The 15,817-nt window shown below is 37.4% G+C and overlaps 2 protein-coding genes across 2 annotated transcripts; both read left to right on the forward strand.

Moving 5' to 3' along the window:
• The first annotated feature begins 859 nt into the window (after positions 1-859).
• Positions 860-3,374, forward strand: LOC109108906 (trophoblast glycoprotein-like). Its single transcript, XM_019122020.2, has one exon. The coding sequence runs from the start codon at positions 1,183-1,185 to the stop codon at positions 2,137-2,139; it is 957 nt and encodes a 318-aa protein (XP_018977565.2). The 5' UTR covers positions 860-1,182; the 3' UTR covers positions 2,140-3,374.
• Positions 3,375-13,216: 9,842 nt separating this feature from the next.
• Positions 13,217-14,273, forward strand: LOC109097617 (olfactory receptor 10A2-like). Its single transcript, XM_042732003.1, has one exon. It carries the CDS (start codon positions 13,274-13,276, stop codon positions 14,243-14,245), a length of 972 nt encoding a protein of 323 aa, XP_042587937.1. The 5' UTR covers positions 13,217-13,273; the 3' UTR covers positions 14,246-14,273.
• The last annotated feature ends 1,544 nt before the right edge of the window (positions 14,274-15,817 follow it).

Raw genomic sequence — 15,817 nt, forward strand, 5'->3', positions numbered from 1 at the left:
ATGATCCAAAAAAAAAAAAAAAAAAAAAAAAAAAAAAAAAAAAAAATATTATATATATATATATATATATATATATATATATGTATATATATATATATATATATATATATATATATATATATAAAAATAGTTAAAAGTTAACTAATAAAAAGAATAGTTGAATATAAGTTCACAAATAAAATATATTGCTCAAATTGTTACTGCCTTGAGTTATTTTGGAATAAATGTAAAATGCTTAAAACCAATAAATTGTTAAGCGCTGATAGCCCTGTGGGCAGTGCGCCAACATTTAGCTTTGTTGCACTGCGAGTGTCCTGAGTTCGAATCCCTAGCTTGTGGAACTTTCCTGCTCTCTCCCCCACATCGTTTCCTGACACTCACTCTGTCTAATGAAAAAATAAAAAAACACTACTTGATGAGATTTTTTTTCTTTATTTCTGTAAGTAATATTTGATGACAGGGACCCAAATTTATATTTGATTGGAGGAAAAAAAAAAAACTTTGAGGACTTTGCCTCCTAATTTCAGAACACCAGCACACACTCCACTGCTTTCTACATACAAAAACATACTTTAAATATATATTAATATATAAGTTTATCAGTATCAGGCAACAATATTAGTTATACACATTTCAATACAAACTTTTATACAGTAGTCCGTAGCCTACAATTAGATTAGGATATTTCTCACAAATATTTTTGCTGGGTAGCCTACTTCGACTTTAAGTAAAATTTTGCGACAATACCTATTTTTACACCCTTGCTGAACAGTTTTGCAGGCAGCAGGCTTTATTCTCCCACAGATCATCATGTACGTCTCCCGTTTAAAGCTTCTAAAATGCTTTGAACTCTGTTCCGGCATGAGGTTCATTCAGTGTCCACTCTGTCCTAACTGCAAAACAACAAGGCTCTTTGTATCTCTCTCTCACTGAGGGAAGTGGGCGAGGTTTTTGCTCACCTCAGGGATGCTGCTAGACAGCACTAGATCGCATTTGTAGTGAAGGCGTCGTCAGGGGAGCTCCAGAAAGAGAAAATGCAGCCGGACTGAACGCTCACTCTCTGGCCACACGGACTGCTTTCCTTGATGGCTCAAACGGATTCCCGAGGCGAAGTGAATCCGAACTATGAAGAGAACATATGCTGCAGTTAAACCTTTGGAATAACATTCGCTTCAGATTAAAATGGAAATGAACAGAAAACCACTTCGTGTTTTATCTCACACTTTAAAGCGATATAGTTTTAGCGCGGGACTGATGTGTTTGTTTGTTTTGTTCGCTGAAGCTCATAAATGTCACGATACCTACATGCGTTATGACGGGTTGGTGAGCTGTGAAGAGATCATGCTACCTCTCGAAGTGCCCAGAAGCACCCAAAAATTAACTTTATACAGATATAACATCTCAGTTTTAACCGAGAGAGCGTTTTCGGCCAATGGGACCGATATGGACTTGCGCGCGCTGTCATTGCAGGACAACAACATACAGGTGATCAAAAGTTGTGCGTTTTGCGGACTCCCACGACTTGTTTCCTTAGATTTGAGTCACAACCGTTTAAGGGTTGTGTCCCCTGGAGCTTTTTATGGCTTGGAACGGCTACGTCATCTTAACCTCAGTAACAACTTAATGACTTCGGGCGCGGGGCAATTACCACTCGCGCTGTCCACGGACAGTTTGTGTAATCTTCAGAGACTGGACCTGTCTGGAAATTGTTTTAAGGTAATTCCTCTTTCTGGGTTTGGCAACCTCAATTTAACCACTTTAATACTCACAAATAATTCCATTGCGACATTAGATAAGCACAATTTAGCAAAACTAATCGAATTCGAGGAAATACATATTTACTTATCACACAACCCGTTCGACTGTAAATGTGACAAAGTGAAGGAGTTTTATGATTGGCTGAAGAACAGTTCCCAATGCGCAGACGTAACTAGTCTGAAATGCGCGCAACCAGAAAAGAAGAAGAATACACTCGTAAAGGATCTAGAAAAGAGGGATATGGAGTGCCAAAACTTGGATGCCCGTTCTTATGTGCTTCTCGGCATTGTGTTGGCCCTCATTGGAGTTGTGTTCCTCATGGTGCTGTATTTGAACAGAAGAGGCATCAAGAGGTGGCTCAATAACATTAGGGAGGCCTGACGGGATCAAATGGAGGTGTATCATTACAGATATGAACAGGACTCTGATCCCAGGTTAGCAAACGTTGCCGTTTAAGCGGAACCTGCTGACCTCATCTCTCTGAACTGTTTAATGAAACGCTATGACAACGAAACTGGAGTTTGTGGCTTTTAAGTCCATGTATGTTAGCTTTAAGACAAGCATACTCTTAAAAGTTCACAAAATAAACTTTCAGCAGATATACACTTTTTAAATTAACTGAAAGTTATGGATATGGAATTCCAGTTACTCATTTTGCATTCACTGGCGTTTTTTTTTTTTTTTTGGTCTAATACATTTTTTAACATGAATGCATCTTCAACATCTCTGGGACCAGCAATTGAGATGAATGGGAATGCTAACGGGTAGCTTTCTGCAGGTATTACAGATCTCACTGCAAGCAATAGAAGATAACAACTCATGTTTCAAAGCTGTGATGTAAATGGGAGCCTAATGGCTATTATATCCTTAACCAGAAATTCGTATTTCAATAGGAAAATGCATCAATACAGCAAAGAAAACAGGGTTCATTAAGCGATTTCATCACTTTAAGTGTTAATTTGTATTAGATGCTATGGAATGAAAACAGTCTAACTGTATATACATTTATCAGTTTCAAAAAATAATACTAATACATAAATAACAATTGCAAATAATATAGGAAAGTGTAGGATATATGTAACACTCCTTGCTTTCCCCAATGCATTAAATTATTGCATCAAACAGTCCAGAAGGCCTAATAAAAATCTGGTTAAATGTAAGCCAAAATATACAATAACTTCCCTTATAATGCTGAAAATTGGCATTAATGCATTTAATGAAATAGGTAAATGATCAGCTTTCGTGGCATTATTTGAAAATGTTTAAGTGCATTAGGGGGAATTTATATGCACAAACATTACATGGACTACCTGGAGGACTGCTTGAATTGTGATTTTTTTTATTTTTACCCTATATAACATTGTATACAGTGCCAAGACACTCTTGGTTTAGAGTGAGAGAATGATATGAGTTTTTTTTGGCAATGTTTGAATCTAGACCTTTGTTTGTATTTATGCATATGGAGATTTGACTGTACAAATATGTGCAATTCTAAACTTCATCAACTGTTTGCATATTTTGAATGACTGTTATGCAGCCCAGATAACCTTGTGATGAAATTACAATATAGAGCAGTGACATAATACTATTTTATAAATAAATGACTTGCATCCTCAATAAAATTCAAAATGTCCTCATTGACTATTCTTTTTGTGTTTTGTTATTTATGGGTCCAATTTCTTTTTACTTCTTGTTTGTGCTTCATTTTGTTTTTAAACAAAAATTCTGGATTTCATTATTGAGAATATCAAATAAAGGCAACAGAATGAGGAAATCCAGGCTGAGAGGAATTCAGTTATTTACCTTAAAAAAAACATAGTTTGTGGCATCATTTGATTGCAGTGAAGCAACTGGTGATGTCTTTCAAATATAGTTTGTGTACACTAATTTTTTCCTCTCAATTTCTTTCTCTTTAAATAATCTGCTATGAGGATATCTCTCCCCAGTACTGATGATAGTTGGAGACAATTTGCTGCTAATAAAAGAACAGAGGCACGACTGAAGACAAATCTGTGACATAATTATAGCAGAGCTGGGATTAATCCCATCAGGGTCATAACTATAAGAGGGCAAGCTGATGTCCAATAAATCCTGAGTCTCGCCCCCAAGCCTGCTTCATTTGCCCAGGTTTAATTACTAGGTTCCTTATGATTGGGTGTTTGATTTTAAACACAAGGTCAGTCGTGCAGCAGCACAACCCCTGATACAAATCCTGTAAATACTGAAACGAAAAAAAAAAATGTCCTGTACAAACCTATTTCCCTCCATTTAGCCCGAATAATTTTTTTAATTATAAAGTTGGTTATTGATGTTCACTGCAATGCTTCTTATGCTTCATTTACTTTTAATGCTAAATGTGACTTTAGGCTTTGGTTCTCAGTGTGTGGGAGACTTTTCTAGTTCTCAATTCTTGATTTGAATATTGCGCGTTGACTATAGACATGAGGACAAATGAGGTTTGCATTCAGTTTCTTCTCATATGTTCTCATTTATGACATGATTTTGAGTTAATACAACTTAAATATGGCCTGTTTTTCACATAAAGCAATGGAATGAACTCAAAAACTTGAAATAATGCATAAAAATCATATGGACTACTTTTATGTAAGCTTTGGCGTTTGACAGTTACAATCACTGATCTTCCCATTCTTGTGTTTCACCACTGAAAACATCAGTATTCTGGGGAAATAGCAATAACATGTTATTAACTTTGGATATTTTTTATCTCCCTGCAACTTCAGGGGTAATATTTCATTATTTTCAGAATTCATACTCGAAATAGAGTTTTGAGGTTTCTCAAAATATCGCAAAACGAGTGATGCTGATGCTGGCCAAGAAAGCTGCAGGTGTCCATATGCGCTGATGGCATCAGTTCAGGCCTTAGATGAAAGGAAAGAATAGCTTCTGCATCAGCATCTTTCATCTCTTATATTCAGTTCCTCACAAAGGAACAGATTTTTTCTGTTTCTCACATACATGAACATATTAATCGTACATGACCTACTTCAGACCCCAGTCTCTCAGCGTCTCAGCAGAGTTAGTCACTCTCCGTGTGTAAAGAATTAGGCCTCTGAGTTTATTGCCCCTGTAAGCCTGAGTGAAATTCAAAATGACTTTGTCCAATTCACTGCCTTTCTAAAATTGAAGAAACGGTCAAATATTTATGCCAACCACAGCAAAAAAAAGAAAAGAAAAAGAGCAAGGGATAAAGAATGAAACCCATCGAAATAGGCTATTTTCTCTCATAATGGCCAGCCATAGTCTTTTGTGCTCCTCTGGTCTTGTGCCAACTCATTTTCTATAGTCCTGGGACAACCAGCCATCATGATTCTATATTATCTTCCACACACCAGGAACATATTAGCATAGTGCTAGCCAAGCAACTAGACCTGTTTTTAATAGATTTCAGAAGTTTTTCAGAAGTGATTGATCTTATGTGATATTGGCACAAAACTATCCCAGTATATTATAATTTCTCTCTTTTTAATAAATGTATGACATGAATAAATGGATTTTATAATAAATAGTGTTTTTATTTAAAGTAAATGCAGTGATTTAAATGGTTAAAAACAATCTGGTACTTCTACAAAGAAACAAAGAGTTATATTATTAGCATGATCTCCCTTAAATAATTATTGGGATGTCTGTGCATTCGGGATTGTGATGATACAGACACATTATTTTAAAATGATTGTTTTCATCAGTCTAATTGAGACTTATTAAAATCTTAATTAGAATGACTTAAGTATTCAGTTAGTGAGAAAATTACGAAATACAAGTGTTTTTCTTTCATAAGAGGAAAGATGTGAGGCAAAAGCAGCTATCAAATAATATATGTTTTAAGATTTTGAGAGACATTGAAGGCTGAGAGACATTGTCAGCTGCTGTCTAACTGGAGCTTCTATCAAAGCAAAATCAAGTAGGCAGATGCAACATTTCATTAATATTCACATCTGAATTTTATCTCACCATACATCACTGCAGTCAACTCTCAATATTTTAAATAATCATTATAGGAGAAAAGCTTATCTCTATCTGATGAAAATGATCATTATTAACCAGCTCTGCTGATCTCATAAATTCCTTATCCTACAAACCAAATAAATGTTCTTGTTGATGACTAGGAGCTCAAGCTCTCATGTCTTTTTGAGTTTGGAGTGATCATTTAACTCGGTCTGAGGACAAGCATTGTTGGGTTTACATTGTATCTCCTCTAAGGTCAATAACCCTGACCCTCTGAGATGAGAGCATTCTGGGGCTAATTAGAGCAGAAATCATTCACACAGACTAGACCTAATTGCTTCTGTCTCGGTATTGCCTTATAAAGACAGACAAATTAGTCAGTTTGTCAATGTTGCTTTTATTTAGAGACAGTTAGGTTTTTCAGGGAGTCATTAGGTTGTTTGTGAGTGGGTTTTTTGTTTTTCTTTTGGATTGTAGTTTCTTTATACAGTATTAGGTGTCCATCTAAGTCCAACCAATGGTCATTCTGGTAATTGTTTGTCTGACCATTGGCAGATTGGAAACATTAGCTCATCTGGAGAAGCTGTGTCGACTCAAAACACCTCAAATTAAGACATTTTGTCAATCCAATATAACCTCAGTGTGTGCAGCCCATATCCCTTCCAGAACAGAAGCTTTGATTAAAATGAATGAAGTCCTGATTATGTGTTATCAAAGCTAATCATACACTTCCTTGAGCATTTAAAATGTGGGTTATGAAGATTAAAAAACAAACACAGACTGTGAAAATGGCTTTTATTTTACTCTCCAAATTAAGACATATATCTGGTGATGTGTTTTACTATAGCAGCACAATTTTTTCATTTGCATTATGATTCTCAAATGAAACAGTAATTAATTTCATTGACAGCTTTTCTTAATCAATTTGAAACGTGTCTCCAAACTCAGGTTCTCAAAACAGTTAACACCGTCATCTGAATACTTTGTAATTGTCATAAACAGATTGTATGTTTTCATTCATTTCATACAAATTATAAAGCATGCAAATAATTTTCTCAAAACAATTTACACAAAACTCTCAAATGTTTTCACAATAGTTAATACAACCAACCAATACTTTAAAATATCTGAAAAAAATGTTTTACACAAATCACAAACATTTACGTACCATTTGTCCAAACACAGCAAACAAAACTATGTAATTTGTCATTCTATCAAATGAACATGATGTATTTTTGATTGGCCCTAAACTCATAACTATTCAGTTAATTATACACTCATCACAGGAAATGCAGTTTTCCTAATCATTTACAAATTTATCACAATTGCTTTAGATTAATAATAAAAGGGAAAGTATACAAAGAGCAAGAAGGAATAAGCAAAATAATAATTATATGAGAGTATGGGACTCTCAGTGGGTTCAGGTGTGGTGCCTTGTTTAATCAAAGGAGGTTTGTTTATGTTACTTCACACATGTGGTCTATAATACACAGAAGACATACAAAGAAAACAGTGGTTAATATATCAGTAATATATTAATTAACATACATGATTGAACTGCGTGCCGATTATATTAGTAAAATGACAAGCAGATTGCAAGATCGATGCATATGCTCAATATTACAAGCAGGAAACCTTAACATCATCAAATTCAACATTTTAAACAATACTGAACAAACTGGGGGATATGTAACTAGGAAGTGTACATAATCATTGTATTCTAATAGAAATACACTTATTTTCAAGCTCAAAGTCAGATACGAAAACGTTTTGGTTTCACTTTCAATTTCACTTTCATTTTGTGAAGCAGTTTAGAATGCTTTCAATTTACGGGCAAATACCAACATTCAGAACAATAATATAGATTATTATTCTGGCAAATATATATGGAAACTCACCCATAATCATTTACACAATGGTAAAAAACATATACAAAGTTGAATAATCATTCCATCCAGCCTGATTTGTAACCTGCTGCTGTCAAATTAATATGTCCGCTCTTAACTGAGCTACATATGCTACATGCTACTAGGGGTGTGGTTAGGGCTTTCTCACAGTGAGAAACCCTAGCTAATTCGTAGGCGATTGTGTACCTTCCGGAGATAGAAATTGATGAATCTAGACCAGAAATGGTCAGCAAGTACTTGGCTATGTTTCCATCTTCTGGTTCCCAAAACATTACTTGAATCATAGAGCACTTGTGGGAGTGAAGAATCGTGGTGGCCCGTTAAGAGAATGCTAGGCGTAACTTGGTCCAAATCCGCCCCCTCTGTGGACACGTATCCCAAAGGCTTGGCATTTAGGATGCCCTCTACTTCAATGAACACAGTACGCAGTACAGTTTCAGTTACTGTTTGATCCTTGAGTACTACCTTTAGGGACTGCTTTACTGACGTAGCCTCCCATTCCCCAGCTCCCCTGAAATGAGGGGCACCAGGTGGAATAAATCTGAATTAAACCTGTTGTTCTGCGAGTTGTTCCCTGAGTTGAGGCTTCATGGCTTCATAGGCTGCTCTCATCCCTTCAACAAAGTTTGTACCATTATCACAAAGGAGCTCACATGGTTTCCCTCTTTGCGCAATGAATCTGCGGTGAGACATTAGAAATGCATCTGTATCAAGGCTCTCTAAGAAATCAAGATGGGGACAACAGGTAAAGACACTTAAATACTATTCCCCATCTTTTCTCTTTACATCGACTGATCTTCACTGTGAATGGACCAAAACAATCCATTCCAGTGGAATAGACTGGGGGTTTGTACAGATGTAGACATGCTGATGGGAGGTCGGCCATTTTGGGTACACCAGTCTTAGCACGCCATTTCTGGTAGTCCATACACCTGTATTGATACTTCTTGATAGCTTCCTTTCTTCGTAGAATCCAGTATCGTCTTCTCAGCTTGGCAAAGACACTTTCTGGCCCAGGATGTAAAAGGGAGGCTTCATAGTCCTTGATCAGAAGCATGGTTAGGTGGTGTTGCAGATCAAGCACAATTGCTTAGCAAGTCTCCCTCCAACCCTGATAAGTCCACTGTCTTTTTCATACTCAGGTAATAAGGATGCTAATCTGCTGTTGGATGGTAATGGTCGCTCAGAGGCGAGAGCCTTAAACTTCTCCGGAAAGGGTTCTTTCTGAGCTTGTTGTAGGAGTAGCTTCTCTGCTGAGATGTAACTCTCTGAATCATCTGGTGACTGCGTGGGAGATGTAGCCGCCCCATGAAGGGATGACAATGTAGCCTTTAGTAGCTCAGTACAGGCACTAAATTGGTTGACAGCAGGAAGGGGAATGTCTGGACTAGTGCTCACATGCAGGCAAATTGCTGACTTTTCCAACTCTGTCTCTGGTTCAGGTTCATCTGCTGGCAAAGTGTGCCAACATGATTCTGGCTGATGCAAGAAATTTGGTCCATTAATCCAACGGCAAGGTGGGGTTAAATCCTTAAATGACTGGCCTCCTGCTATGACATCAGCAGGGTTGTTGGCTGAATCAATATACCTCCAGGTACATGAGTCGGGTTTAAGCCATTGGAGGACAGTAGCTGAGTCTGACCAGAGAATGACATGATTGATGTCCACAGTTAGTTCTGCTTGAAGGATATTAGCCACATGCGCTCCTGTAAGTGTTGCACTCAATTCTGGCCGAGGGATTTTCATCTGCTTCCGAGGTGCCACTTGTGAACAGGCTAACACAAATGAGATATGTACATGTCTTTCATTGTTTTCTGTGCAAATCTAGGCCACTGAGCCATAGGCCATCTCAGATGTGTCACAGAATATAGATAAATCTGATTGAGGATTTCCGCTGGCCCTTCAAATGGAGTGTAACACCTTGGCATTGCGATCTGATTCAAACTTTGGAGCTCTTGTTGCCAGTCTTGCCATTTGATTAACAGGCTGTCAGATGTGATTGGGTTATCCCACCCTAGATTGTTCTTCCACAAATCCTGGACCAGAATTTTGGCTCAGGTAGTAAATGGAATTAGATAACCCAGGGGATCATATTGAGATGCCAAAACTCTGTAGACATTATGCAGAGTAGGTTTATGGCATCCAGATTGGCTGGGTTTGTAACTGAACAAGTCTGTGAGACACTTCCACAGTAGCCCAAGTGTACCTTCCAGAAGGTCAGTACTCTTCTGTGATAGCCAGAGTTCAATATTCTGTGTTCTTGCTTCAGGCAAGAGGAGAGATGCTGAATAACCTCAGGTCGGTTGCTGGCCCATTGACGGAGCTCAAACCCACCAGTGAGCAAAAGTTGTCATAGGTTGTCTACTAATGCTCTCACTTACCAAAAAGTAGTATACTTCAAGTTTATTTTATTAAGTATACTTAAGTAAAGTTCAAGTATATTTTGACTTTTTGTAAGTATAAGTCAAGTATACTTAATTGTCATTATATGTATATATCTTAGAAGTACATAAAGCCCATTTCTGAGAAGTACATAAAAAGTAAACTAAAAGTATACTTTCCTATTTTTAGTTTAAAATAAGTATACTAATAGCACACTTGAATAAACTTCTTTTTCGTAAGGGCTAGCTTCAGCAACAGTTTGAAGGTTATGGAGACAGTTGTCTAGATAAAAGGAAATTTTGACTGTTCTCACCAGTGCTGGGTCCACTTGTGGGTGGTTCTGAGCAATTTCCTGCAGTGCATATATGGCACAGCACGGGCTTCATGTTGTGCCGAATGGTAAGACTTGACATTCATATATCTTAGGCTGTTCTGTCCTCTGCATGTCTCTCCACAGAAAGCATACAATAGGCTTATCACTTGGCAAGAGGTGAACCTAGTGGAACATACACTTCACATCTCCGCTGATGGCTACAGGATGTTCACGGAACCTCAGCAAGACACCAAGTAAAGACGGACCAAGAACAGGCCCAGGCAGGAGGATGTCATTTAAAGTGGGGCCTTGGTATGAATAAGAACAATTCTGTCCTTGTTGTTATGCGTCACCATATGGTGAGGGATGTACCACGGCTCCAGGGATTGCTCAGCTTCTTGTGTTGATATCTCTGCCACATAGCCAGCTTCTTGCAGTTTCTTCATTTCAGAACAATAAGACTTTAGCAAGTTTATGCTCAGTGATTCGAAGGTTCGCCTTTACTGATTCTTTAGAGGCTTTAAGAAGTTCAGCATTGGGCTGTCTGAGCAAGGGAGTGGTGTATCGCATAACTCAGGGAGCCAGTGCCCCCGTGTCAACAAGCTTGCACCCCCAAACACCCAACCCCCCGGCCCCCCGGCCCCCCGGCCCCCTTAATTAGGAATCACATCTCACCAAACAATTATGGGTGCAATGTCCAGTTTGTCCTGTAAACTATAAAAAAAGTAAAATATCAGAGCAGAGTGCAGAGACATGCACGTTTTTACAGCTCTGTGCATTATAACCAATCAGAGGCATTCACATCCTGATCTTGTTCATGACTGGGGGCTCTATCTCTCATTTAAGTTCTGATAGTATTATTATGTGTTTCTGAATTTGGGGAAATCAGCTAACTTGCTCTGAGGACGAACAATGTTGTGTTTACATTGTGTCTCCACTAAGGTCATTAACCCTGAACCTCATGAGATGAGAGCAGCCTGGGGTTAATTAGAGCAGAAATCATTCACACAGCCTAGACTTGATTTGTTTGTGTCTCAGAACTGCTTAAATAAGAGAGACAAATTAGTCACTTTGTGAATGTTGTCTTAATTAAGAGAGAATTATGTTGTTCGGGGAGTCATTAGGTTGTTTTTGAGTCTGTGTTTTCCCTTAGGATTGCAGTTTCTTTATACAGTATGTATACAGTTGTCCATTTACGAGGAGATAGCTTTGTTTTGTTTTAAACTTTACATTTCTGAGTCCAAACAGTGGTCATTCTGTTAACTTCTTGTCTGACCAATGCCAGATTGGAAACATTAGCTCATCTGGAGAAGCTGTGTCAACTTAAAATTGAATTGAGACAATTGGTGAATCCAAGAGCCTCTGGTCAGCCAGAATCACTAATACAGTGGCAACTTTGATTGAAATTAATGAAGTCCTGATTAGGTGTTATCAGAGCTAATTAAAAGGATAGTTCACCCAAAACTGAAAATTCTGTCAACATTTACTTACCCTCTATTTGTTCCAAACCTATATGCGTTTCTTTCCTATGCTGAACACGAGAGAAAATATTTTGAAGAATGTTAGTGGCTAATGGACGGTAGCCGTTATCTTCCATAGTATGGAGAAACATCAAAGTATACTTTGGGTTTTATGCATACACAAGGGTCAATGTCCAGTGCATGTGATGCACAACCATAACGTGCACAACCAAGTCATGTCAAATCACTTTTATTTCTATACCATTTTATCCAATACAGATCATTTCAAAGCAGTATAGCAACAAATTCATATTCACCCGTAAAGCAGCTCTAACAAGCCAAGAGTGTCATTATACGGCTCAAGTCAGTTCAGTGCTGAATCAATCCAGTTCAATAACTGTAAAGTGTATTTTTGCAAATACATGAACGTATGAGTGCTATGACAAACTCCACTGCACATTGAAGAAGCAAAAGATAGTACTGTTTTACATTCTTCATATCTGTTTGTAGTTTGGCCATTTGGTGTTTGCGTCTATTTGTATAAGATTTCAAATGGTTTTGAAAGAAGTGTTTGCTTTTGCAAAATATTCATAAAGTTTTCCCTGTTGTGTGCATCATGTTTTGTGTGTAAAGTTTAGAGAAAAGGAGCCATAGTAAATTACTTCAAAAGAACAGCAACAGCTTAATATCTGTAAAAAGAACATTTATTTTTAGAGATATTACAGAATTTAACACCTTCACTGAAGTGCAGTAGTGTTATTTTGAGTCATTCTCTTTTCTCTCCTCTATCCCCTAAAGCAGGTAGTATTTGTCTTATATTTCATAATGTTTGTTCATTTTTTATATTAATTAATTAATTATAATTAATTTTATTTCATATATTTTATTACATGATTTTCCCACTTTGAGTGTTATTTAGTTCATAATGCTGCCTTTGCATTATCCCTGTGGGGTTTTTTTATTATTGTTACAAAAATGAACACAAAAATAAACAGACTAATTAGTGCCACTTAAGGCAATTAGATATACCATCATTAATCTCACATTAATGAAGTAAAAAGCACTAAGGAATGTCTTTCCTCTCAAGACTATTAGATATAGTACAAGAGGTTCTTTCCAGTTTAATGACACCTCTAGAGGAAATATTGGCCAATATATTGCCCAAAATGTTCTCAAGTTCACATTCAGGATTCACAGTGATCCAAAACTGTGAAGCAGAAACAAAAACTGTGGTTTGTTATTCACAAACCTCTATAACACGCTTTCATGTATGTGTTAATGCTCATTAACAATCACTGTAATATGTTAAATGTAGATTTTCACTGGTATATTTCTGGTTGAATGTCATAAGGGCTTATGACCTAAAATAATACAGATGTTAAAGGTAATTTGTATAGCACAGACTGTTTGTGACTGTTTCCCACAGGTATTTGGTTTCTCGCCCATTAAGAGCAAAGCCCGCTGCAAGGAAGCTGGGTCGTAAAAAAAGGATGGCCATGCAAAACGCCAGCAACTCCATCATTCAGCCTGCAGGATTTTACATTGTTGCACTGAGTTCAATGCCTTACAATAATATCTATGTCATGTTTCTCACTCTGCTTTATGTGATCACAGTCATGTGCAATGTCTTTCTGATCACCATTATTTTTTATGACCACCGTCTTCATGTCCCAAAGTTCATGGCTGTTGGAAATCTGGCTTTGGTTGATATTGTTCTCAGTACCTCTCTTGTGCCTGGCATGATCAAAACTTACATTGTTCTAGACAATTTTGTACCATTCAAACTGTGCCTTGTACAAATGTACACTTACTATACTTTTTTATCCCTTGAACCATTTTCCTTATGTATTCTCTCTTATGACAGGTTCATTGCAATCTGTTTCCCTTTAAGACAAGAGTCTATTAACACAAACACCAGAATGGCTTATATAATCAGTGCAGTTTGGATGTTTTGTATTGTTATAGCTCTCTATGCTGTTACATCCATCCCATCCCTCTCATTTTGTGGCTCTCTTGAGGTCCACAGCTATTTTTGTGATTATGCTCCTGTTTTAGTACTTGCTTGTGGTGATACGAGACCCCAGTGGAATTTTGTTACTGCTTTAACTATACTATTCATTACTGTACCTTTGATTTTCATTTTCTTGACATACATGGGTATTCTGACTGCTGTGTTCAGAATGAAAAATAATCAGAGCCGTTATAAGGCGCTGGCCACGTGCACAGAGCACTTCATATTAGTGGCCCTTTTCTTCATTCCTATTGTAATCATCTTCTGTTTTACATTTTTTGGAATTATTTGGAACCCTACTGTAGGTCTGGTGAGCTTGTCTTTCTCGTCCCTCATCACACCCTGTGTGAATCCCATCCTCTACTCACTGAAAACTAAAGAGATTCGAAACAGGATTCACTCTTTGTTAACCCAGAGACTGTCTGTTCATCCTCTTAAAACTTCACATTAATGTACAACACAACTGTGGTTCAAGTGTAAAGTGCTTAAATTATTTATAATATTATCTGTGAGGCTTTCTATAATGTTTCTTGTGACGTATTATACTGTGTTCATATTAAAAAATCATTGGTTTTCAATAAAATCTCCTAATCTAATTTGCTCTGCAGTCATCCAGTATAAACTAACATAATATATCTATAGTAATATAATAATATATATATATATATTAATTGTAATAATCCATTGAGATTTTTGTTTGATTTTTGTTTGCTCAAGGAGTCTGACAACAGCCAGTGCTCCAAACAGAGATCTGATCTCATCATCATCATCTGTCTGGAATGACAAGAAGAAACAGAACAAACTGAGACAGACTAAATCCAGAAGAACTGAGGCAACATCTCCAAGATGCTTCAAGAGGCCAAAGCTACCCGAAAATGTGCAAGTGCACCGAGGGTAAAAGCTGCTTTAAACGCAAAGGATGGTCGCACCAAATATTGATTTAATTTAGTTAATAGAAGTTAATTAATAAAGAAAATGTATTTATGACATTATTTTCGACAGCATCCTCATTTTACAGCATTTTTACACAAGTGCCTAAAACTTTTAACAATACTGTAGCTTTGCAGGTAGGTTTCTTGGAGATGTTGCCACAGTTCTTCTGAATGTAATCTGTTTCAGTTTGTCCTGTTTCTTCATGTCATTCCAGGCAGATCATTTTTTAGCTGGTGAAAATACTAGTGTTCTAATAATTTTGGCCACCACTGTATATACAGTATAGCCATTAGTTCAGTAGAACTGAGCATCAGAATGGACAAATTTGATATTAAGGGAGAAAAACAATGTGGAAAATGCCAGCGAAGGAACACATACAAACAAGAATAGTCGCAACATAAGCAGTGAAACTAGGAGAGTGCTGGACTTTCGGTTTGCTCCGCCACTCACTTGAAGATGTTTTGGCAAAAGGAAACACCCATAATATGCAGCAATCATGTCTAGTTGCAGAAATGTGGCAAAACATCTCTGGAGAGAACCTCAGATCATTAAGGAAGTGGTCCTTGGTGTTACAGTATGGGCAGGAGGGTTGAATCTTGGGCGATGGGGGGGGGTGGGTGGGGTGTCTTAGATTTTGTCCGTCCCTGCAAGGCTGAACTGGCATCAGCTGAGTACAAGATGGATGTGGATCTCTCCTTTGGACGAGAAGGTACTGACCTTTGCTTATCTTTCTTGAGAGATCTAGCTATATCAGTATTGATACATTATAGCTGCTTTATTGGAAATGCACTTCGCTTGTGACTTAAGAAAAAAAGTCTATAAGGTGGTGGAGTGGGTAGAGAAAGGGGTGTAATGAGAGAGAAGAAGAAGAGTGGAACAGGTAGAAAAAGGTGAGCAGAGAGGGAAATGTGAGAAAAGAGGAAAGGAGAAGGAAAGGGAGAAGAGATGAGTAGAGAGGTGAACTAGTGTAGGGGAAAGAGCACGGGAAACTGTAAGAAGACATGGACAGAGAGGAAGTGGATAACAGGGTGGAAGGGTTAGAAGGAGAGGTAGAAGGTACAGAAGAATTTTAAATAACATCAGAAATAAC

Source organism: Cyprinus carpio, chromosome B10 (genome assembly GCF_018340385.1).
Source record: "Cyprinus carpio isolate SPL01 chromosome B10, ASM1834038v1, whole genome shotgun sequence".
Taxonomy (NCBI): domain Eukaryota; kingdom Metazoa; phylum Chordata; class Actinopteri; order Cypriniformes; family Cyprinidae; genus Cyprinus; species Cyprinus carpio.

Bases quoted from the DNA above. Each gene is read 5' to 3' on its own strand.
- LOC109108906 (XM_019122020.2), top strand. From the start codon at position 1,183: ATGGAAATGAACAGAAAACCACTTCGTGTTTTATCTCACACTTTAAAG.
- LOC109097617 (XM_042732003.1), top strand. From the start codon at position 13,274: ATGGCCATGCAAAACGCCAGCAACTCCATCATTCAGCCTGCAGGATTT.